Source organism: Typopeltis vanoorti, chromosome 9, assembly GCF_054136105.1.
Source record: "Typopeltis vanoorti isolate ZY-2024b chromosome 9, IOZ_Tvanoo_1.0, whole genome shotgun sequence".
NCBI classification, from domain to species: Eukaryota; Metazoa; Arthropoda; class Arachnida; order Uropygi; family Thelyphonidae; genus Typopeltis; species Typopeltis vanoorti.
Window position 1 is genome coordinate 137,427,404 of NC_143557.1, and position 25,827 is coordinate 137,453,230.

Sequence of the window (25,827 nt, forward strand, 5' to 3'; positions counted from 1 at the left end):
ATTTTCTTTTGTATCCAACTTATAGGACCCTTATAGTAATTTATAGATTTCTATCATGTTCTCTGCTTCCTGCCAGCAATTAAACTTTATAGATCTTCTCCACCACCTTTTCACATCATCCCAAGAAATCCAGATGACCAAATCTGTACACAGTAGTCAAGATGCAGATAAATCATGGAAATTATTTTTAAAAAATTATTAAAATTATTATAATTTTTTCTATATTTTATGATATAAATGGATCCATGATATCCTCCATTTCAATATAGTAAAACTATCATTTAATTTCATACAGAATATTGTATTTAAAAACAATACAGCATAAAAATTAAGACAAAATGTTGCACTTATTTCTTCAAATAACAAAAATATTAATGGAACTTATTAAATTGTGAAATATAGAAAATAATTATAGATTTAATAATAAAAATGAATTTGCAATAAATTATCATATAGGAAAATAAATTTTTCAGCATTCTTTTGGAGTAGCATACATCTAGCTTCTTCATAAGTATTTCCACCTTCTGAAAAAAAAAAAAAAAAAAAAAAAAAACTCTTTCAAGGAATACAGTGATAGCTTGTGCCAAAAGAAATTTTTCTCAGAAATTGTACTGCAGGATAAGTTCACTCATCAGCCTTGGAAACCCTTCTGTTTAGGTGGGTCAAAGAAGATAACGATCCACTTTTCCTGATTGGTTGCATTTGCTTTTGATGCATGTAACAGGAATTTTTCTACTTTGGCTAACTGAATATTGACTCTTTCTACTGATTCAGTGCTGAATATTCAGTGCATCCCTAGCAGGTGATTTTTTCATAGCTAGGTAACAACTAAGTATAGATGCTCCTTTTCCTTATAGATCAAGCCTGCACAACAATATGGCCCACAGGCCACAATGCTATTTATTTTGGCCCGTCTGCCTGATTGAAAGTAATTAATCATACGGTAGAATTTGAATTAAATGTTTACTAAGACTGCATGTTTATGTTCATGCGATTAATGTCACAATCATGTTTCTTTCAACTCGACAATAAATTGCATTTTGAGGTATTCCCACTGTCATATTTAATAAATAACAAATTATTACAATCACTTCAAGGTTTTGTTAGCGCTAGTGTCGCTGCGGGAAAATTCAAAGTTACATCCCTGTGATAACGACTTGATGCCTACGAACAAGAACGAATTGTTTAGGTGATATCAATTTAGAGGCCATACTAAGAACTGCCACTTCAAACATGACACCAAACTTTGATAAAATAGTGGCGACAAAGAAATGCAATGTGTCATATTGTGATATCCAGTCACTCATGTTTTACTGAGAATAAGTGTGATATTCTCAGTGAAATTATTACTAAACTTTGTGTTTATGTTTAAGTGGTTTTTATTGAAAAATTTTGCAGCTATATCTGTTTGTAAATAATTTTGATTATAATTTTAATTGTAACTCTCCAAAAATTTAAATATGCATATTAATTAGTGTTTACTGTAGACCTACTAACAAATTTACTTAAGTTTAGCTGCAGTGGAGTAGTCTAAGATTCTAGGTCCGAAATGATTAGCCCTTGGTCATGTGGTCCAAGTTGCCCTTTGTTGTCTTTGGCCCTCAAAGACAATCAAGTTGTGCAGGCCTGTTATAGATGCTATTTAGAGAAACAGTGCAACTTTGATGTAATAATTTTTAATGGTAGAGTGACAGCACCTTTTAGAGTTGTGGATCATTATACTTGCTGTGCATGTTTTTAATTCTATTAATTCTACTTGGCCATTATATCCACTTTTAATGAAGAGATCCCTTAGATATTTTCTTTTCTTTTTCATCAGTAGAGATCACATAGACTTTGTATTTTATAGTATGTGTTATTCCTAGTTTCTGTGATGGCTGATGATGTAAATCAGCATGTGGATGTTCATCCATATTTGTTTTCTTCGTATAGTTCCATTTCTAACCAGTGCAAGTAAACCTAATGGTTAGAAAGTGCTAGTCTATGACTCTGACCATTTGTACTAACCATCTAAGATTTAATAATAGCATTGTGCTATTTGAAATGTACTATGAATCTATTATTATGATATTGGATGTTGTTTTTCGTTTTTTTTTGCTATGCATTTCTTATATGTCAGTCTTAATGTTCATCTAGAGAGGATATGTAATTGGGTTAACATTTTGAACCATCAGAATGGATAATGTAGTTTCCATATTTAAAAAATATGTATGTTTATTAATCTATTGATATCATATTGACTAAAAAATTTAAGAAATTGTCTACCTTGTTTTCAGAATTGTAGGTCTTTATACAACTTTCGTGCTTGTTGTTTCGAGAATTGTCAGACAAATTATTGCTGGCACTGCTTCAAACATTATGTTTGATGATATGCCATATGTGGATCGTGTATTACAACTGTGCCTAGATATTTATCTTGTCCGAGAAAGTGGAGAATTCACCTTGGAAGAGGATCTTTTTGCCAAACTTATCTTCCTATACCGCTCGCCAGAAACCCTTATTCAATGGACACGTCCTCCAGAAAGACATGAGTGATAATTCAAGGTAAAAAAATGCATGGTTAAAAATAAAATTTTAAATATTTAGTCACTATGTTAATTCTTTATTGTTTTCTAGTTTTATTAATCTCACTGAAAATCTCAATAATACATTTCCATCTCAATGCTAAGGTAGTTCTGGATAAAATTACCTCTATAGTAAAATTAATACTTAGAATACTTGAGCATTATAATTTTCTCTCATTCTGACTAAACTCAGCAAAAATAAAAATGGCACACATTACATCCATAGTTTTATTTTTATATTCCTATTAATAACTTAACATTTTTTAATGTTTTTTTTTTTTATTCTTAGTAGAAATCTAGAAATTGTTTCATAATGTTGTTTGGTTTATATTAGAATAATAAATAATATTGTTTTATCTACAAACAAGGATCTTAGAGAAGTAAATTTACCATAAGTGTGTAGTTAATTGAAATAATTTACTTTTGATTATTTTATTTCTCTAAAAATTCTCTCAACATATATAAATAAGAAAACTACAAAAAACAAACTTTTGATACAGAGAATGTTTTTATTCATTTCAATACTAATTTGCAAATTATATAAGAGGTAATCAGAAGATCTCAGACTGTGGTATTAAATTAAACACGATAATGGAAACCTACCTTTACCTGCCTTTTAATATTTATTGTCTCCTTTAATATAGTTTTCATATAGATGTCCCTAGACATTGATTCCAGCATCTGTTCCACTTGTAGAAGCAAGTTGCAAAATCTTCTTAAATGTCATTTAGTTCCAATGAATTAGACATGTTTACACAAGAATATTTTAATATTTGCCAAATATTTCAGTCTGAAAATAACAGACTATCTTCAGTGGCTACATAGGAACAGTTTTTAACAAGGTGGAATGCCAACAATCATTCAAAAGTAGAACGAGCCGCATGATGTTATATTGCTAAGCATTAAAGAGAGGAAAAACTTTATCAGAGTGATGATTAAATTATAGATATTAATTCACAATTTCATATAATAATCTTAATTTATAAATAACATTAGACTAATGTAGGAATTAAAAGTCTCAATTAAAAAATAAAATAATGTGTTATCCTGATTAAACTTTCCCATATTTTTGATAAGGATAAAAAGTCATTTCGATTCAAGTTAGGGTGTTGAAGTAAGGCCTCAGCACTTTCTTTGAATAGGTGTTCAAATTTATAGTGACATCTATGTAGAAGGAGAGTCCTGGACCAGAGGATGTTGTGGCTTGTCTCAGTACGGAATAGAGACAAGCCACCACATCCTCTGGTCCAAGACTCTCCTTCTAAATAGATGTTGCTATAAATTTGAATGCCTATTCAAAGAAAGTGCTGAGGCCTTACTTCAACACCCTACCTTGAATTGAAATGACTGTATATCCTTATCAAAAATATGGGAAAGTTTAATCAGGATAACACAGCGGTTCTTAACCTTTTCAGAGTCACGGAACACTTTTGATTATAAGAAAAATTTGGGGAACACCAAAAGCATTACAGTCATAAACCTAACAATAAAAATATGCATAAACTTACCTTTTATGCGAGTAAAAATGGAACTTATTTTAATGCGATACTCGAGCTTCTTGACTCTCAGCAATATCAGGTCTAATATGCAATATAGCTACCTTCATCTCTTTGTCTACATTAGTAAGTATTTCACGCTTTTTAGTTTTTATGTGGGTTAATATTGAGAAACCGAGCTCACACAAATATGATGTTGAAAATTGTACCAAAATTTTCAGTGCTCTTGTGGAGAGGGCTTGGACAAAAATCCAAAATTCCTCGAGTTATTTCAGAGCATTTCATTTTTAGAGTACGATCCGTTGACAAGGTAACTAATTGTTCTTCTTGTAACGAAAATTCACAACGCAATGTATTAACTGTGCCAAATGGATTTCATATCCAGTCATAATTGTGTGTATTTAAGGAAGGAAAGTGACTTGAAATCTTTTCTTCCAATATTGTTAATTGTTCTGTTATAATGGAAATAATTCCCTCGACATTTTTATTCAGAGTAGCCAATTACACTCAGAACTGCGTCATGATATATTTCACCGGTGTAACACTTGTAACCAGTTCGCGGAACACAGGGGCTCCAGGGAACACTGGTTAAGAACCACTCGGATAACACATTTATTTGTATTTTTTTTATTATTTTTTTTTTTAAATTGAGACTTTTAATTCGTACATTAGTCTAATGTTATTTACAAATTAAGATTATTATATCAGGCGGTAAAATGAGTAGAGTGATTGAGGCATTGAATATGAGGCGGGAGCGAGCAAAAGAGTTAATTGTATTAATTGGTACAAATGATTTGAGAGAGAACAAAGAGCATGTCAAAATGAATGTCAGGAGACTGCTTGGAAAGATAAAAGAGAATAGTGTGACAGGAAGGGTGGTCAGTGTGTTGCCTAGGTATGATTGTGGTGAAATGAGGCAGAGAGCAAGGATTATGAATGATATTCTGGCTGAAATGTGTGAGGAGATGGGAGTACAGTTTGTAATGTGTGGAATGAGTTTGAGGGACGAAGTGAGCTGTATGGGAGCAATGGACTGCACTTGAGTGGTTATGGTGTGAGTCGCTTGGAGAGACTGTTGCTGGAAGGTAGAGAAGTGAATAGAGAGAATGAATCAGATCGAGAGGAGAGTGATGTGGAAGAGCAGGAGAGTAAGATAGGAGAGATTGAAGAAGTGGAAATGAATGGGGAAGTGAGTGGCATGAGTATAGAAAATGAGAGAATGAGTGTGCAAGAGGAGCAGGGAAACGGGGAGGCAGGGAAACGGGGAGGCTCAGGGTGGACAGGGGTACACAGCGTAAGAAAGGTGGATGCTCCAAGAGGAGATGAGAGCATGTGTAGGCAGGAAAGTAATGGGATGACCAGGGATCAAGAGGAAACAGATGTTATTGCAAAGGGTTCTAAAATGAAGAGGCAGAAAGGGAAATGGCCCAAGTCCAGCATGGAGAGATCACATCGAATGAATGGTATCAGTGGAACCAGCTGTAGATCCAGGAATGAGTTTTTGTGTTTGTATACCAATGCTAGAAGTATAAGAAACAAGGCAGATGAAATGGTTGCACTGATTGCATCTGTGCACCCAGAGATTGTTGGAATAAGTGAGACATGGTTAGATGAGGACGACATCCTGACAGGAATAGAGATGGAAAGGTATGATGTGTTTCGTGAGGATAGAAGGGGTAAAAAGGGAGGGGGAGTGCTATTGATGATAGAGAAAGAGTTATGTCCATACAAGGTAGAGATGCAAGAGGGAAATGGGGCCAGTGGTTTTGAGGCAGTATGGTGTGAGATAGAGGGGAAGTAAATGCGTTTCTTGAGTTTTTGAGGGATAACTACCTCAGACAGTATGTAACAGAGGGCACACGAGGATGAAGGGTCTTGGATTTGGTCATCTCATCGGAGGATGTAATTATAAATGAGGTGTCAAGTCATCCACCAATTGGTGAAAGTGACCATGAGGTGATTACCTGGGTGGTAGCCAGCAGTGCAAGGACCCCTGTGAAAAAAGGTTATATGTGGAACTACAAGTGGGGTGATTATGAAGAGCTCAGGAGACAGCTTGCAGGTGTAGCATGGAATGAGGAGTTGCTGGAAAAGAGATCAATGCAGCTTGGGGGATTTTCAAAAAAATATTTAGTAGATGCAATGTCTAAATGTATACCATGGGTGAGAAGGTTAAATAAGGTAGGTGTGAGATGGATGAATAAAGAGATTAAGCATGCAATACAGAGAAAAAGGGCATTGTGGAGGCAGCATAAGAGAAGTGGAAGTAACCAATTTCATGAGGTCTACAAAAACCAGGCAAGGAGGGTGACTTGGTTGGCGAGAGTAGCTAAAGAGAGGTATGAACAGCAGTTAGCTAATGAAGCCAAAAAGAATCCTAGGGAGTTCTTTCGATATGTAGCCAGCAAAAGAAAGAATGATTATGGAAGGATGACATTGATTGGAGGAAATGGTATAAAGACAGCTGTTGCAGAATATGTGGTGGAGATACTTAATGAGCAGTTCATAGAGATCTTTCAATCTTGTGAATGTGACTTCATGGAGAGATTAAGAGCAGCTGATGATGGGGGAGGAGAGACTGACTGTAAGTGAGCAAGAGGTGTTTGGGGAGTTGAGTAAACTAGATGTAAATAAGGCTGTGGGACTTGATAATATATCACCGCGTATTCTGAAGGATTGTGCCAGAGAGTTGACACCTGCCTTGACATATTTTTTTAATATGAGTCTTGCACTTGGTCAAGTTCCTAAAGAGTGGAAGGAGGGCAAGATTGTGCCACTTCATAAAGGAGGTGATCGAACTCAAGCATCAAACTATAGGCCTATCTGTGTATCTGTGTGTCAGGTGGTGTGGTTAAGTTGTTGGAGAAGCTTGTGGGAACTAGGATCCAGAGTTGGGTTGACAACAATGGTATAATCTTTGATGGACAGCATGGATTTGCTAAAGGGAGGTCATGTTTTAGTAATCTACTTACTTATTACAATAAAGTGACTGCTTCCTTGGACAGAGGAGAAGGATACACAGTAATATACTTGGATTTCGCAAAAGCTTTTGATAGAGTACCTCATGATAAGTTGACAGTCAAACTAGAGCAGATGCGGTTGGATATTAGATTAGTGCATTGGATTGGAGACTGGCTATCTGATAGTATCAACAAGTTGTGTATGGAGGGTGCAATATCCTGGAAAAAGAAAGTCACTAGTGGAGTGCCTCAGGGGTCTGTTTTAGGGCCATTACTATTAACTTGTATGTTAATGATATTGGCGAAGATTTGGATGGAGATATTCAGCAGATATTCAGGAGATATGCAGATGATGCAAAGTTGGGACGAACCATAAAGAGTAGTGAAGATGTTGTGGCCTTGCAAGAAGACTTGAATAAATTGAGTGATTGGGCAAGCAAATGGGGATGTGAGTTCAATGTTGCAAAATGTAAGGTTTTAAAATTTGGAAAACAAAGATGGGATGCAGAATTTATGTTTGGTGAGAATATATTGTTGGAAGTAGAGGAAATAAGAGATCTGGGGGTGATAGTGGATAAGGATCAAAAATTTAAGGGACACATCGCCAAAATTGTGAAGACAACACAAAGACTTCTGGGGATGATGCAGAGGACACTGACATGTAAAAGTGGGGAGATACTTGTTCCATTGTATAAGGCTTTGATTAGGCCACACATGGACTATTGTGCCCAGATTTGGTCACCAGGTTTTCAGAAGGATGAAGAGATGTTGGAAAGGGTCCAAAGGCGACTGACTAAGGTAGTTTCTGACCTCTGGAATGTTGAGTATGAGGAAAGATTGAAAAGATGTAATTTGCAGAGTCTCATGGAGAGAAGGAAGAGGGGAGATATGATAGAGACCTACAAGTTGGTAAGGGGTTGTTATAGGATCAATGGTGGAGAAGTTCTACAGAGAATAGTGGGAGATCAGGGGAGAACCAGAGGTCATCCCTGGAAACTGTATAAACAGGGTGTGAGTAAGGCAGTGAGAGGCAGGTTTTTTCGTGCAGAGTTGTGAGTGATTGGAATGCCTTGCCTGAGAGTGTGGTGTCTGCAAGGAGTTTGAATGAGTTTAAGACATGGTATGATGAGATGTGTGTGAGATAAAAGGACCTCCTAGATGAGTCTTTGACTCCATGAGGTCTTGTTTAATAATAATAATATGAAATTGTGAATTAATAGGTATAATTTAATCATCACTAATGAAATTTTTCCTCTCTTTAATGCTTAGCAATGTAACATCACGCAGCTCGTTCTACTTTTGAATGATCAATTGTTGGTATTCCACCTTTTTAAAAACTGTTCCTATGTAGCCACTGAAGATAGTCTGTTATTTTCAGACTGAAATATTTGGCAAATATTAAAATATTCTTGTGTAAACGTGTCTATAATTCATAATCATAATGTCACAAGTGTCTCTAAAGAGTAAATTTAGTTCCAATGTAACATTTTCTTTACTTCAGTAAAATGATTTAAATCGCACTCCTTTCAGAGGAATCTTCAACTTTAGGAATTGGATAAAATTAGATTATGCAGGCCTACCAATGGAATTTGTCAGATAGGATTTGTATTTGAATAATTTATAATGCTTAAGTCTGCTTTGCTGAGAAAATATGTAACAGATGCTTCTTTATTATTATTATTATTACCCCTTCCACATGGAGTCGGCAGACTCATTGTGGGAAGTTCATTCAATTGATAACATATTTATCATATAGAATCTTAAAATCCTTAACACTCCTTGCATTAACAACACATTCTGGTAATGCATTCCATTCAGTAACAATTCTCCAAGTAAAAAATCTACTCCTCACACATACCTCTTCACCATATGCTTACATAACTTCCAGGGTTCTTATAATTTTATATAAGATTATTATATGAAATTGTGAATTAATACCTATAATTTAATCATCACTGATGAAATTTTTCCTCTCTTTAATGATGTTAAATCTACTCTTTTTATAATCTCCTCCGGATTAATCTGATAAAATCCTCTCAATAACTTAAATGTTTCTATCATATCACCTCTTTATGTTCTATCCACCAAACTCTGTAATCCACATCACTTCAATCTCTCTCCATATCCAGCATTCCAAAGTCCTGATATTGTCTTAGTCACTTTCCTCTGAACCCCTTTCAATGTCTCCATATCACACTGAAGACCAGGTGACCAGTTTGAGCACAATAGTCCACGTGTGATCTGACCAGTGCTTTATACAGTGGCACAGCCACTGCTTTATCCTTACATGTTACAGTACTTCATACCATCATCATTATTATTATTATTACTATTCAGGCCTCCAAGGAGTCAAAAGACTCATCGAGGGAGGTCCTTCCTAAGACATAAAGTCTGTCGAGACTCATCGTGGGGAGGTCCCCCCCTGAGAAACACAAAGTCTATCATACCACTCTTTAAACTCACTGACCATTCTCGCTCCCACCAATCCATCAGGCAATGCATTCCACGACTCAACCACCCTCCACACAAAGAAACCACTCCTTACCCTCTTGCTCACAGTTTCCTTTCGTAACTTCCAGGGATGACCTCTTGTCATCACTCCTTCCCGCTGATCAACCAAGCGAAAGAACTCCCCCAGTGTCAACCCTGTAACCACCTCTCAACAGTTTAAAAGTCTCAATCATATCACCTCTCCTTCTATCCACCAAACTCTGCAGTCCACATTCTCTCAGCCGATCCTCATAACTATCCTTGTACAGTCCTGAAACCATCTTTGTCATCCATCTTTGTATACTTTCCACAGTTATCATAACTGTGTAATAGATATCATAGCAGCACTATGATATGCAACCTTTGCAACACTGGTAGTATGTCTTCTAAACTTCAGTCTACTGTCAACTATCACTCCCAAATCTTAATCTCATCCACTTTCTGTAGTACGACACCACCGATATAGTACACAGCCTTATATTTCTGCACTCCAAAATGCAAAACCTTGCACTTATTGATATTAAAGCTTGCAATCCTACTCTTTTGTCTAAAAAGTCTATTCAAATCTTCCTGAAAGGAATTAACATCAACAGTGCTACTTATAACTTTTCCCAACTTTTTATCATCAGTAAACAACTGAAGATCCACAGTCAGTTCACATAATATATCGTTTACAAATAAGTTAAGCAACAGGTGCCCAAGAACAGAATCCCGGGGCATGCCACTGGTTACTCTCATTTTTTGAGATACTGCTCCATCATACACAAACTGCTGGTATTGTTCAGAGAGCCAGTCTCTAATCCATCTAACCAATATACAATCTATTTCCATCCTCTGCAGCTTGTACACCAATTTATCATGTGGTAATCTTACCAAATGCTTTTGCAAAGTCCAAGAATATCACTGCATATAATTCTCCCTTATCTAACACACTTGTTACCTTATCATAAAATGTAAGTAAATTGCTAAGAGAGGACCTACTATTTACAGATCCATGCTGACCATCATAAAGAATGCTATGTCTATCAACCCAATCCTGTATTCTATTCCTTACCAGTCTTTCCTACTTGAGTAGGGAGATACAAAGAGAGATAAGAAGGAAAAAGGTAGAGTGGTTAGATGAAATAAGTAAAGATACAACAGCAAAGACAGAAAGAAATGACATAAAAGGTGTTCATAAAAACATTAATATGATGACAGGAAGGAGAAAGATGCAAATAACTGGAGCAGTCAAGAATGAAAGAGGTGAAATTCTGATAGAAAAAGAGAAGAGATTACAGAGATGGGAAGAATGTGTAAGTAAACTTTATGAAGAAGAGAAAGAGGAGAAAATCAAATGAAAGAGCATGGTGGGCAGAGGCTGTACATCATGAGGGAGGAATTGAATCTAGCAATTCAAAAGATGAAAGAAGGAAAATCCCCTGGAATAGATGGTATACAGATAGAACTTATAAGGAATATTGGTGAAAAAGGTATGGAAGTGTTATGGCAAATTATTAATGAAATTTATGAGGGACAAGAATTACCAGAGGAGTTTAGGAGATCAATTTTTATCCCCATTCCAAAAAAAAACGGGAGTTTTAGGCTGTAATAACAGTTTTAGAACAATAAGTCTTGTAACTCGCACAGTAAAAATTCTGGCACAAAGAATTTTGTAGAGAATTAAGAGTAAAATAGAAAAAGAAACGAATGAGGAACAGTTTGGATTCCGAACCAACAGAGGAACTAGAGAGGCTATAACTTGTCTAAGAATTATTGGGGAGAAAACACTAAACCATGGTCGAAAGTTCTTTTGGGGATTTCTAGACTTTAAAAAGGCATTTGATACAGTGAAACATAAAAGGCTTTTTGACATTCTTGAAAATATTAATATTGACTCTTATGACTTGGAAATTTTAAAGAGATTATATTGGTCACAAACAGCGTCAGTATGTGTAAATGGAGAGGAAACAGGAGAATTCCCAGTGGAAAGAGGAGTTAGACAAAGATGGTAGTTATCGCCATTATTGTTTAACCTTTATAGTGAACAGATGCTTATAGAGGATGTAGAAGAAGTAATAAAAATAAATGGAAGAATCATTAATGACTTAAGATATGCAGATGATGTAGTGATGATGGAAGAAAGTGAAAATGGATTACAACAAATTGTTCAAAGAATTGAAAAATCCTGTAAAGAGTACGGACTAAGGATTAACACAAAGAAGACCAAGATAATGATCATGGGCAGAAAAATAGGAGATAATGTAAAGATAAGATGTGCAGGAAAGATTTTAGAAGTGAAAAAATTTCAATATTTAGGTAGCTGGATCTCAGAAAAAGGTACTTCAGAGTTGGACATTAGAAATAGAATAGGCAAAGCTAAATCGGCATTTATGGAAATGAAGAGAATTTTAATAAACAAGAATATTAAAATAGGTGTTAGAGTTGGAATAGTTAAAGCAACAGTTTGGAGTATTTGGAAGTGAGTCATGGACACTCAGAAAGAGAGAGAGATATGGAAAGAATTAATGCATTGGAAATGTGGTGTTATAGAAAGATGGAAAAGATTAGTTATACAGAGAAAATATCAAATCAAGGGGTTTTAAGAAGAGTTGGGACGGAAAGAACACTGCTCAAAAATATTATTCAAAGAAAGTCCAGATTTGCAGGACATCTTCTAAGAGGTTCTTCGGGACACCTGACAAGAACTATATTAAAAGGGAAAGTTGAGAGGAAGAGAAGATGTGGAAGACCAACTAGAGAGTGGTTCAGTGACTTTGTGGATGGACTGTTTTAAGAATGATGGAGGCGACAGATCGAGAGAAATGGAGAAGAGCTGCTCATCTGCTGCAATCCTCTTGCTAGAGGATGCTACTGGATGACGGCAACCAGTCTTTCCAACACCTTAACCACAACATCAGTTATACAGACTGGTCTGTAGTTGGAGACTTCTGTCCTAGAACCATGCTTGTGGAATGGTACTATTTTGCCTTGTTTCCACTCCTTGGAACTGAATTTCTGTCCCAGAATTATATAATGAACCTTCATATCTCCACAAATTTAACCATTCAAGTCTTTTTAGTTCACTTTATACAGACGAAATTTAAGAGTTTTACTAGCTTTAAGTGGGCAGATGTGAAAATGCTGACATTTTGTAACAGAATCCCTTTCAGTCTTCTTTTCATTTGTCATTGAACAACTTCCATTGAGTTGAGTCATATACCTTTACATCTAAACTAATTATAAATCCAGGAATGTCTCTTTAATATACTAGCAAACCATCCTGTGAAAGTATTAATTTGTGCTCACAATCTCTGTACCAAGAAAATAAAGTAACTGGACAAAGAAAATTCTTAGTCTCAATCCCAGGATCTACGGCAAATGCTTTGGCAGAATTCTAACAAAAGCAATGTATAACTGCATACCGATGGTTAAGCAAGTAAACAGAGTGAGAGTGAAATGGATGAATAGCGAAATTAAACAAGCTGTGCTGGAAAAGAAAATGTTATGGAGGAGGTACAAGACAGTTGGTGGTGATCAGATCCATGAAGTGTATAAGGTGCAGGTTAGAAAAGTGACGAGCATGGTAAAGAAAGAAAAGGTGTAGTGTGAGAGGAGATTGGCTGGTCAAGCCAAGGTTTACTCAAGGGAATTTTTCTGCTACATGGCAAGCAAGAGAAAGAATAATTATGGCAGACTAACATTGGTGGATAGTCATGGCAGCAGATTAACAGCTGCAAAGGATATAGTGGAATTATTGAACGAGCACCTTATCAGTGTATATCATACTGGTATAAAGTATCTGTTACAATATATAGAAGAGAGGCAAGTATTAGGAGAATTGGAAGTGAAAGAAACAGAGGAGTATCAGATGTTGGTTGGGTTAGATGTGAATAACGCTGTAGGAATGGATATCATATCACCACGTATGCTTAAGGAATGTGCACAACAGTTGGTTATGCCTTTGACCTGGTTATTTCATGAACGTCTTGCAGTGTGTAGGGTTCCTAAGGAGGGGAAAGAGAGCAAAATAGTACCACTCCACAAGCATGGTTCTAAGACATGAATACAGAATATTGAGTTGATGGACATGGCATTCTTTATGAAGGTCAGCATGGATTTGTAAAGGGTAGGTCCTATTTCGGTAATTTACTTGCATTTTATGATTAGGTGATGAGTGCGTTAGATAAGGGAGAATCATTATATTGATGTACAAGCTGCAATAGACAGTATATTGGTTAGATGGATCAGAGATTGGCTGCGAACAATACCAGCAGGTTGTATATAATGGAGCAGTGTCTCATAAAAGAAGGTGACCAGTGCCATGCTCCATGGTTCTGTTCTTTGGCCCCTGCTGTTTAACTTGTTTGTGGGGGTTCTAGTTTTAATGTCAATAAGTGCAAGGTGTTGCATTTTGGAGCACAGAAATAAAAGCTATGTACTATATTCATGGTGCCATACTGCAGGAAGTGGATGAGATTAGAGACTTGGGAGTGATGGTTGACAGTAGACTGAAGTTTAGAGGGCATATTGCTAGGGTTGCCAAGGTTACACATCATAGTGCTGCTATGATAAGAAGTACTCTAACATGCAAGGATAAGGAAGTGGTTTTGCCACTGTATAAGGCACTGGTCAGATCATAATTGGACTATTGTGCTCAGATCTGGTCACCTGGTTTTCATTGTGATGTGGAGACATTGGAGAGGGTCCAGAGACGAGAGTGACTAAGACGATATCAGGAGTTTGGAATGCTCGATATGGAGAGAGGTTGAAGAGATGTGGATAGGGAAGAGAGGTGATATGATAGAGACATTTAAGCTAGTGAGAGGATTTTATCAGATTAATCCAGTGGGGATTATAATAAGAGTAGAAAGTGAGAGGGGGAAGAACCAGAAGTCATTCCTGGAAGTTATGTAAAAGTGTAGTGAAGAAGGGTGTGAGGAGTAGATTTTTTACATGGAGAATTGTCAGTGAATGGAATGCATTACCAGAATGTGTTGTTAATGCAAGGAGTGTTAAGGACTTTAAGATTCTGTATGATAAATATATTGTCAGTTGAATGAACCTCTCACGATGAGTCTGTCAATATGGAGGGTGTAATAATAATAATAATAATAATTAGTCTCCCACCAATCGTATCATTTGCATTGTGTGAGCTGTTGTGGTTCATTCTTAGTTTCTAGTTAGTAAGCATCATGTTATTGCTTATATTGGCATCATCTGATATGAAAAATGGAGCAGTTGTATTAGCACTTTTGGCAGCAAAGATATAGGTACTACCACAAATATATATGTATATTTGTGGTAGTATATTCTTGTGGAATATTCTCCATATTCTTGTGGAATAACTCCATATTCCACAAGAATATGGAGTTATTAAGACACTATTCAACAGGGCAAAAATAATCTGTTCTAATGATCAAGCCCTAACTACTGAACTGAATCACATCCATGACACTTTCTCAGCCAATGGCTATCCCCCTAAAAGAATCCAAAAAATATTTAACCCAGTTATCCACAACCCCCCCTTCACAAAAAAGATTATTCTAGATCCATCACCATTCCCTACATCCGAGGCACCTCGGAAAAAATCAACAAAATCTTAAAAAAAAACATGACTTGACCACCTGTTACAGACCACATAGAAAATTGGCATTCCTTATCCGCTCCACTAAAGACCAACCACTTCCCCTAGACCTACCTGGTGTATACCAGGTCCCTTGCAGCTGTAAACTGTCCTACTTTGGCCAAACAGGCAGGACAGCAAATATCAGAATTTCAGAACATAAGGATTACATCCGATTTCACAAGTACAGCCACTCTGGTCTTGCAGACCACGCTCTGGATACTCTCTGCAGAATAAGATGGACGAAAGCCACAGTAATACACCGCAGCAAGTTCAAATATGAAAGACTATTCATGGAATCAGCCTCAGCCCTTAGGAACATGCCAAACCTCAACAAATTTGGATGCATGAGACTGCCCTAAATTTGGGAAACATTTATCAGAAGAACTTCATCCCAAAGGCCAAGAACTACCAATATAGCCCGCCAGGGGGCACCATCAAGACTTTAGGAAAACGTTAACTTCCTAGCTTCTGTTCTCATTTGTTGTTATATAGTACTTGTAAATTCCCAAGAAGATGGCAACATGACGTTTGCCGAAATATCGGAAAGTATATATTAAAGTTTATTTAATTTATATTTCTAGTGTACGCTGTCAATTTCTTAATTATTAGTTATCGAGCCATGTTCTTGGAACGAGCTCCTGTTTTCCATTTTTCTATTAGAATACGTGTCGCCAAATTTACGACCATGTATCTCTGGGATATATTATATTTTTCTTTTGAACAGGCCCCATTTCAATTAAAACAGCTTGTAATTTTTCATCAATATTTCCCCATTCACCTGGATCTTCTAAATTTACAGAGACTAGCAATGTGTTAGTTTCGTGGTCAACTACAAGTAAATCTTGTTGTAGTTGACTAAATCCTAACTATTTTTCACTTAAATCATGTTCAATTATCTTGTTCAATAGTTGCAATAGTACTTTCATGAAAACTGGATGATGTGCATGGTTCTTCAACTCTGATTTCTGATGTTTTGAGCTGGTTACAATCTGCATCAGAATATTTTAATATTTTAACAAATTTATTAAGAGCCCCAGTTTATTTCTTAATATCTGCTTCTCTTCGCAGCATGATGCTTACGATTTTGTACACTGAATAACTTTTTTTTTAAAATTCGATTCCATTTCTATTTTATACCCACAAAAAATTATTACACGACACGACACAGAGACGAAATAATAGTCGGCACTGCGCTACTGTCAGTAGCCTACTGAGATGCATACCATATGACTGGTTAACTAGCAACAAATGTTTTGTACGAAAATTTGTTTCTGCGCATAAAAACTGTTCATCGTTTCACTTTAGATAGATTGCAGTAGACACAACATTCTGCAGGCAAGCATTTAGCCTGCTCTAGCTACAAATTGTAAACAGCCAGCTGATCAAAGAGGCGGCAGTATACATTTTTTTTTAAATTTTTATTTGGTGTATCCAGCCTTATTTATTTTAATATTGATCATTCTAAGAATTTTTTTGTTTTTATGATAAAAATTTTGTTTCTTAAAAATTAACTTATGAACCGTTCCCTGGCAGCGGCGCCCGCATGCCCGCTTCTGCTGGCCCTTCTTATAAAGATAAATAATAATTTCCATACTGAATCGTTAGCATGTTTTTTAAAATCCAAGTAATTCTTTGTGCTAGTTTACCGACTTTTGTAATATGCTCTCTGAGTTGCAACTCTCTGTCCACCATTGCCCACAAGTCCCTAGCCTCATCAATTTCCTGCAGTCCATCTAACAGATAAACTTAGGTGTTGACGATTATTCATGACTTATTTTTAATGGTATTAACAACACCAAATGTGCTAATTTATAAAAAGATGTTTTATTAACGTGCTTATATTTTGCTGAATTTCAAATCAGCATCATCAGAACACAACATGTATATGCAACAGTGAATAAGTGAAACAATACCTTCAATCATATAATTCCTACAATCCAGTACCATCAATATGATACACAGTGCGTGTAACATTTTCAACCCAAAGTGCATAACTTTCATTTTGCAACATTAAATTGACAATCATTAACATTTGCCCACAATGCCAATTCATTTAAATCATCCTGCAGGATATCTACATCATTTTTATCAACTATTGCTCTCCAGTTTTGCATCATCAGCAAACAACTGAATATCCCCTCTTAAATCTTTCCCTATGTCATTGATATACAAATTAAAGAATAGTTAATGGCCCTAGTATTGAATTCTGAGGTACTCCACTATTGACACTCATTCTCCAAGATCTGTTAGTTCCCCCCCCCATCCATTCTACTAGCTTCATGTCCATTCCCATTTGCTCTAACTTTTATGATAGTTTTCCCATGTGGTAATCTATCAAATGTCTCTGCAAAGTATAGCGATATCATGGTGTAGTCATTTCCTTTATCCAATTCTGCTATCACTTTATTATAAAATGTGAATAAATTGCTAAGACAGGCCCTACCCTTTACAAAGCCATACTGCCCATTATAGAGTATTGCATCTATATCCATCTGCTGCTGGTTTTAACCTTCAACCATCTTTTCCAATACATGAACAACTATTTGTGATGTATTAGTCTGTAGTTTACTACCCCTGTTTTGGAACCAGCTTTATGCAATGGAACTATCATACCTCTTTCCACTCTTCTGGAAATCACAGATGAAACTTAACTATCAGTAGAAGGAGAAATGAGTCATTGATGGGGATGTTCATAAAGAGGGTAGTGGCATCAGTCTAAGAGATCATGTTTATCTAAAATATAGTTCTTAATTTTACAACAACCAGGCAAGACAGGTGACTTGGTTGGTAAGGGTAGCAAAAGTGAAGTATGAGCAGCAGTTAACTAATTGAACCAAAAAAGAATGCTAGGGAGTTATTTCGATATGTAGCCAGCAAAAAAAAAAGAATGATTATAGAAGGATGACACTGATTGGAGAAAATGTTATAAGGACAGCTGCTGCAGAAGATATAGTGGAGATACTTAATGTGCAGTTCATAAAGGTCTTGCATTCTTGTGAATGTGACCTCATGGAGAGATTGAGAGCAGTTGATAATGGGGAGGAGAGACTGACTGTAAGTGAGCAAGAGGTGTATGGGGAATTGAGCAAACTTGATGTTAATAAGGCTGTTGGACTTGATAATATATCATCATGTATTCTGAAGGAATGTGCCAGGGAGTTGACATCTGCCTCGGCATATTTTTTTAATATGAGTCTTGCACTGGGTCAAGCTCCAAAGGAGTGGAAGGAGGGCAAGATTGTGCCACTTCATAAGGGAGGTGATAGAACACAGGCATCAAATTATAGGCGTATCTGTGTGTCATGTGTTGTGGTTAAGTTGTTGGAGAAGCTGGTGAGAACTGGGATCCAGAATTGGCTTGACAACAATGGAATTATTTTTGATGGACAGCATGGATTTGCTAAAGGGAAGTCATGTTTTAGTAATCTACTTACTTATGACAATAAGGTGACAGCTTCCTTGGACACAGGGGAGGGATACAGTAGTACTTAGATTTCGCAAAGGCTTTTGATAAATTACCGCATGATAAGTTGATAGTCAAACTAGAGCAGATGGTTTGGATATTGCATTAGTGCATTGAATCGGAGATTGTTTATCTGTTAGGTATCAGTAAGTTGTGTATGGGGGAGCAATATCCCAGAAGAAGAATGTCACTAGTGATGTGCCTCAGGGGGATCTGTTTTAGGTCCATTGCTGTTTAACCTATATGTTAATGATATTGGCAAAGATTTGAATGGGATATTCAATTGTTTGCTGATGATGCAAAGTTGGGATGAACTATGATAATTAGAGAAGTTATCGTGGCTTTACAAGAAGACTTGAATAGATTGAGTGAATGGGCATGGAAATTAGGATGCAAGTTCAATGTTACAAAATGTAATGTTTTAAAATTTGGGAAACAAAGATGAGATGTAGAATTTATGCTTGGTGGGGATATATTGTTGGAGGAGAAGGAAATAAGAGATCTTGGAGTGATAGTGGATAATGATCTGAAATCTAGGGGACTTTGCCAGAATTGTGAAGACAACACAAAGACTTCTGGGAATGATTCGGTGGATACTGACTTGTAGAAGTAGGGAGATTCTTGTTCCATTGTATAAGGCTTTGATTAGGCCACACATGGACTACTGTGCATAGATTTGGTCACCTGGTTTTCAAAAGGACGAAGAAATGTTGGAAAGGGTCCAGAGACAACTGACTAAGGTAGTTTCTGACCTCTGGAATGTCGAATATGAGATAAGATTGAGAAGATGTAATTTACAGAGTCTAGTGGATAGGAGGAAGAGGGGAGATATGATAGAGACCTACAAGTTATTAAGGGGTTGTTATAGGATCAGTGTTGGAGAGGTTTTGCAGCAAATGGTGGGAGATCAGGGGAGAACCAGATGTCATCCCTGGAAGCTGTATAAGGAGGGTGTGAGTAGGGGAGTGAGAAGGAGGTTTTTTGCATGCATAGTTGTGAATGATTGGAATGCTTTGCCTGAGAGTGTGGTGTCTTCCGAGAATTTGAGTGTTTCTAAGGTGTGGTATGATGAGCTGTGTGTATGATAAAAGGACCTCCTAGATGAGTCTCTGACTCCATGGGGTCTTGAGTAATAATAAAATTTTAGTAATAAAGTTTTGAATCTTTTTTTATTATTCTTGTTGTTATTATCATCATTATCAAACCTGCTTAGATTCAAGAGAATAATTGCGGTCGATCTCTTTCACATGCATCATACCTTGACTTAAATACATTTACTGTCTTTGTACTGGCCACAATTTCAGCCAATGCATTCCATTCAATCCACCACTCTCATGCAAAAAAACCTACCTCTCATCCCTTTACTCACACCCTCCTTATACAGCTTCCAGAGATGGCCTCTTGTTCTTCCCCTGTCTCCAGCCAAGTTCATGCACATTAATCTGATAATTTCCCATTACCAACTTATATATCAATCATGTCCTCTATTCCTCCTATTCATTAGGCTCTGCAATTTGTTCTTTCAATCTATCCTCATATTCTACATTTCAGAGACATAAAATTGACTTAATGAATCATCTTCTTTCCGAAACTGATAATCCTTTTGAAAACCAGGTGACCAAACCTGTCCACAGTAATCCATATGCAGTCTGATCAAAGCCTTATACAATGGAATCATAACATCCTTACTTGTCAATGTTCTCCCCTTCATTGCCATAATCCTCTGCTGCCCTCACCATTATTAGTAAAATCTTATATCCCTGAAATTTCAAGTCCCTGTCCACCATCACCCCAAGATCTTTCATCTCCTCCAACTCCTCTAACATATTTCCACTAATCTAATACCCTGCATCCCAATTTTGCTTCTCAAATTTTAAAACCTTACACTTTGTTGCATTGAGCTGACATCCTCACACATACTCATCCATTTATCGCAATCTATTTGGGTCCTTTTGCAAGGTTACATATCTGTTCAGCATATGATGAGTTTATCCTACAACATTTATTCTACTCCTCTTAGCTCCCCAATTTTGCCTCATCTGCAAACTACTATTTATCACCATTCAAGCTTTTCTCAATGCCATTTACGTACAAATTATTATTATTATTTGTCACCTCCGGGGAGTTCAAAGACTCATTGAGGGAGGGCATCCACTCTACAACTCTGCTTCCACCACTCACAATCCACCACCTGACCGCAACTACACCAACGGCATCTACCACCACTGAGCCAGCCAGGCTGTCACCAAAACAAACTCTTGGGCACACTGCTACTGCTTTTCCTCTTTTTATATATTGTTTGTCATGTGGCAATTTATCAGAGGATTTTGCAAAATCTAAATATACTACTGTGCGTACTTACCCCTTGTCCAATGCATTTGTCACCTTGTTTTAATAAATAAGCAGATTGGTAAAACATGATCTTCTTTTAGCAAACTCATGCCATTCATCAAAGAAAATTCTGCTGCTGTCAACCCAGTTAGTTCTGAATCCTGTTCCTCACTAGCCCCTCTAACATCTTGGCTAGAGCTCCAAACAAGCAGATTTGCCTTTTTTTCAAGCAGATATAAGATATCCTTTATAAGTGGAACAATTTTGCTCTCTTTCCACTCCATTGGAACTTGGGTCAATCTAAGACTCATGTTAAGAAGGTAAATTAAAGCTGTTGTTAACTCCCTGGAACATTCCCTTAAGCCATGCAGTGATATACCATCAAGTCCCATGGCTTTATTGACATCAGGTTTACTTAATTCCTCACATGCCCCCCCCCCTCCCCCACCGCTCACTCACAAACAGTGGTTCTCCCCTTCCCACTTCTCTCAAGTTCTGCATTATGTTACATTCACAAGGTTGGAATACTTTAATGAATTACTCATTGAACATCTCTACTATAACTCCCTTAGTGGTTATCATTCTGCCATTATCACTGACCAACATCCTCCAATATCATTCTCCCTTCTACTGGCTTCATATTGAAAAAACTTCTTAGAATTTCTTTTAGCCTCATTTAATACTTATGAGGATAGGCAAAAGTAAATGTAATCTGCAGAGTTTGATGGACAGAAGATGAACAGGATGATATGCTTGAGATATTTAAGTTGGAGAGATGTTTCATATCGAACATCTCTCCAGCTCACATAACAGAAGGGATACGGGGTCATCTGTAAAAATTACAAAAGGAAGAGATGAATAAGAAAGTGAAAAGTAACCTGTTTTGAATGGAGTTTAAACAGTAGTAAAATGAACTCTGTGTTCTCAAGTGCATCTCCCATGGTGAGACTGATGAATCCACTGAGGTTCTGATTAATAATACTGCAATCAGTATTTTAAAAATAATTTAATTGCATAAACTCTTTTTTTGGAAAAAAATATAATATTATCAAAACTTCTTTTTTGTTGCATTTTATATTTTCCATATGCATGAGAAATATACACACACAATCAGTCTTCCTATCAAGTACTTGTTTACCTAAGTAGCTTTATAATCTGTTTGGATTCTTATTTTTTGACAAAAAATAATCAGCTAATAATTATGTTAATAAAAAATAGTTTTATACACTAGAAATGGAAACAAATATTCAAATAAAGAAAGGAAATATTTCCTTGGAGATGTGGATGCACTAGAAAAGATCCAGAGGCAAGTGATTAAGATGGTGATAAATCTATGGCTATGAAGATAGACTGAAAGTTTATGGGTTACAAAGTTTAGCTGATAGGCAGAAAGGAGCAGATATAATATAAACATCAAGTTACTAAAGAAGTAGGATTGACATATAAGAAACTTTTCAGTACATGAGAAGAAGAGACCACCCCTGAAAATTCTGTAAGAGTGTTATTAGCATGGGCATGAAGACTTGTTATGGAATGGGTTGCCATAATTGTGAGTGCTTTGTCAGTGAATGAGTTCAAGAAGAAGTATCATAAGTAATATGTAACTAATGATTGATGTGGGTCTCCTACAATTTTTTAGCATTTATTAATTTTACAGATACATTTTTAAAAATTAAAATAATCCCTTTTTGATAGCATCCCTGAGATATTCTTAAACAAGATTGGTTCTCTTAAAAACATGTTAACCATCTAGCTTCTGATATTGTTATGGTCATATCCATTATGTATTCTCTTTAAGAAAAATCTTCTGAGGTAACTGAAATGAAAATCAACATTAACAGTTAGCATTAATAGAAGTATGCTTTTTAATCTTGACTGTGCATGTGTTCATTCCATAATGTTCATCTGTGATTCTTTCAGATTTTCCATAATTGGCTTTGACCTTTTGACAAGTAGTATGATATTGCAGTTACTTCACAAAGAACATGAAAGGGACCAGACTGTTGTCCTTGCCATAATGGATTTCCTACCACTGTCAAGATCACAGATATTTTGTTGTTCTAGTCCCATTTATTATCAGCATTGGCTTTTCAGCTAATGGACACTGTGTGATAAAATGCCTTTTTATGCCCTTTAACAGTAATGAGTGATAATATATTTTGGAATGTTGCAAACTCTAGTCTTTTTATATATGAAACATTGCTAATCTGTCTCTTCTGTTTTTTGTGTCACATGTGCAAAATGAACTTTTTATTAGCCAGAAGAGCATACATTTTTATTGTAGATGGTAATGGGTTTTCATTTTTGTATATTTATGAGCTATTTAACTAAAATAGTGAAGGATGGCTCCATGTAATATAAGCAGTTCTGTATTTTTTTAATAATTTTATACTTTTCTGATGATCACCTTAGGGGCTGTAATAGGATTTTTTATGGAATATATGCTCATAATTTTTTTTTCTTCTTTTAAGCAAATTTTGATAAATTCGACAATTCCAAACTATTATTACAGATTTATATGTCTATAGTATACATAAATAATATTACCACTTTTATATTTATTATAACAAATGTCGAAGGTCCACAGCCATCTGTTTTTGTAAATTCAACTAATTAGAACATCTATTTTAATATCTATTTATATCATCATATATTTTCATAAATAAAGACAGTAATCATGCTGAGAAATAAAGTAAACAACAAAAAAGGGCAAGGTAAATGAGATGAACTATTTTGCCTTTCACTTTAGTAAATGTCTGTATTTGAAATATATGTGGGTTTTTTTTTTCTTTCTTTATTTTACCCAGTTCCTTATTTACTATTTATATATCTATATAACACTGTATATAAATTCAGACACTAAATTTAAAATAAAATAAAAAAAAAGTGAAATAGCAAGTTGATTTGAAGAATAATGATGATTTTATCATGAATATTTTGTAATTATTCTGATTTGAAAAGTTAAGATTCAGCATTAAATTTTAAATTCAATAATGGTTTATAACTTTTTGTGGAACTGTACCAGTGTTGTCATCATATAACAAAGTATTAATCTTGTGTTTATATTGTAAGCAGGGGGAGGAAGCTAAAATACAGATATTTATCATGGAATTGTCATTGCTACATTAAGTGTTTATAGATTACATTACAAGAAAGATTTTATATGTTTAGGTACATAACATTATTAACATTTTGGTTCTTGTGCTGAAGTTTATTTTTTTTAAATACCTGTTGTGTTTATGTTCATTGTTTCATGCTGTATAAAGGAAATTTACAAAACCTCCATGTCATAAATCACTCTAATGCTGTTAGTAAATCATGTTAGTATTATTGTTTTGCAGTTTTATGGTAGAGTAATTATTTCTAATTTTAGTACTATAAAATAAAATAAAACACTGATTTATTTAAAATTCATAGTTTTAGTATAGAGGAATAATATTTTTCAGAATAAGCAGTAAAACATAATCCACATGCACTATTACTGCTGAATATTTCTGTGAATTAATAGTATAAACACTAAATGTTCTGTCTTTTTAACAAATGGGAATAAAATTATTCACCTATTCATTGTAGAAATTTTATAGTTAAATGAGTTATGTAGTTTTATACTGTATTACTCCATAGTTGTGGAGGAGAAAGAAAAATATGTAAATTACCAGAATTGTTAAATGATTAAGAGGTTTACAAGATTACTCTGAGCCAGATCTCAATCCTTAGCAGAGAAGATGGAATTTTCTTAAATTATGTATCAGTAAAGTGTATATTTTATAATTATTCATTGTGGTTACACCAGAAATGAAATGTATTATTAATGCAGAATAAAAAAATAATAATAATAATTCTAACACTAATAATGCTTGTTAGTTTTATTTTATTGTTATCTTCTCTTTCTCTCCCCTTGAAAATTCCTTGATTTCAATTTGAGTGCGATCACCTCTTTCTATGTATTAGTGCACTCATGCAGCAAATTGTATTGTTTGAGAAGCTTTTAGAACAACAGGCAAAATTAATTGGATATGTCAGCCAATTCTCCCTAATCACATACATCTCATCTGAGATGTTTGTTATTTTATGTATACCTGAGTTTATGTATATAATTCAGTTTTCCATTTATTCTACAAAATGAAGCTTGTCTTTACTATGACAAGAATCTGACAGCTCATATTTAAATGTTAAAATATATATTCAAATATATGTTTAAGATGAGCATGTGAAATCACATTAATACTCAAACATGTGGGTGAATGTGGTAATTTTAATATGATAAGATTAATCTCAAATTCATTAAAGGCCGAGCTAAATTACAAAAATAATCAAAAGTTGTTATTGATTATTTATAGATTTTTTTTTAATATGAGTCTTTCACTGAGTCAAGTTCCTAAGGAGTGGAAGGAGGGCAAGATTGTGCCACTTCATAAAGGAGGTGATAGAACTCAAGCATCAAACTATAGGCCTATCTGTGTCAGGTACTGTAGTTAAGTTGTTGGAGAAGCTTGGAGAACTAGGATTCAGAGTTGGGTTGACAACAATGGTATAATCTTTGATGGACAGCATGGATTTACTAAAGGGAGGTCATGTTTTAGTAATCTACTTATCACAATAAGTGTCTGCTTCCATAGACAGAGGAGAACGATACAGTAATATACTTAGATTTTGCAAAGGCTTTTGATAGATTACTACATGGTAAGTTGATAGTCAAACTAGAGCAGATGGGGTTGGATATTAGATTAGTGCATTGGATTTGGAGACTGGCTATCTGATAAGTATCAACAAGTTGTGTATGGGGAGCGATATCCAGGAAAAGGAAAGTTACTAGTGGTGTGCCTCGAGAGTCTATTTTAAGACCATTATTATTATTGTATTAAATATTGTATTGTATTATTATTATATGTTAATGATATTGGTGAAAATTTGG

The 25,827-nt window shown here is 35.4% G+C and overlaps 1 protein-coding gene across 3 annotated transcripts in view; it reads left to right on the forward strand.

Annotated features, from left to right (window-relative positions):
• The window catches only part of Piezo (piezo type mechanosensitive ion channel component), a 1,325,935-nt gene extending 1,301,169 nt beyond the window's left edge, over positions 1-24,766 (forward strand). For all 3 annotated transcript variants that reach the window (XM_090398322.1, XM_090398324.1, XM_090398323.1), the window contains 2 exons: positions 2,277-2,544; positions 22,833-24,766. In XM_090398322.1, coding sequence (XP_090254448.1) covers positions 2,277-2,535 — 259 coding nt within the window. In that variant the 3' untranslated portion in view covers positions 2,536-2,544; positions 22,833-24,766. The remainder of the gene's footprint in view (positions 1-2,276; positions 2,545-22,832) is intronic.
• The last annotated feature ends 1,061 nt before the right edge of the window (positions 24,767-25,827 follow it).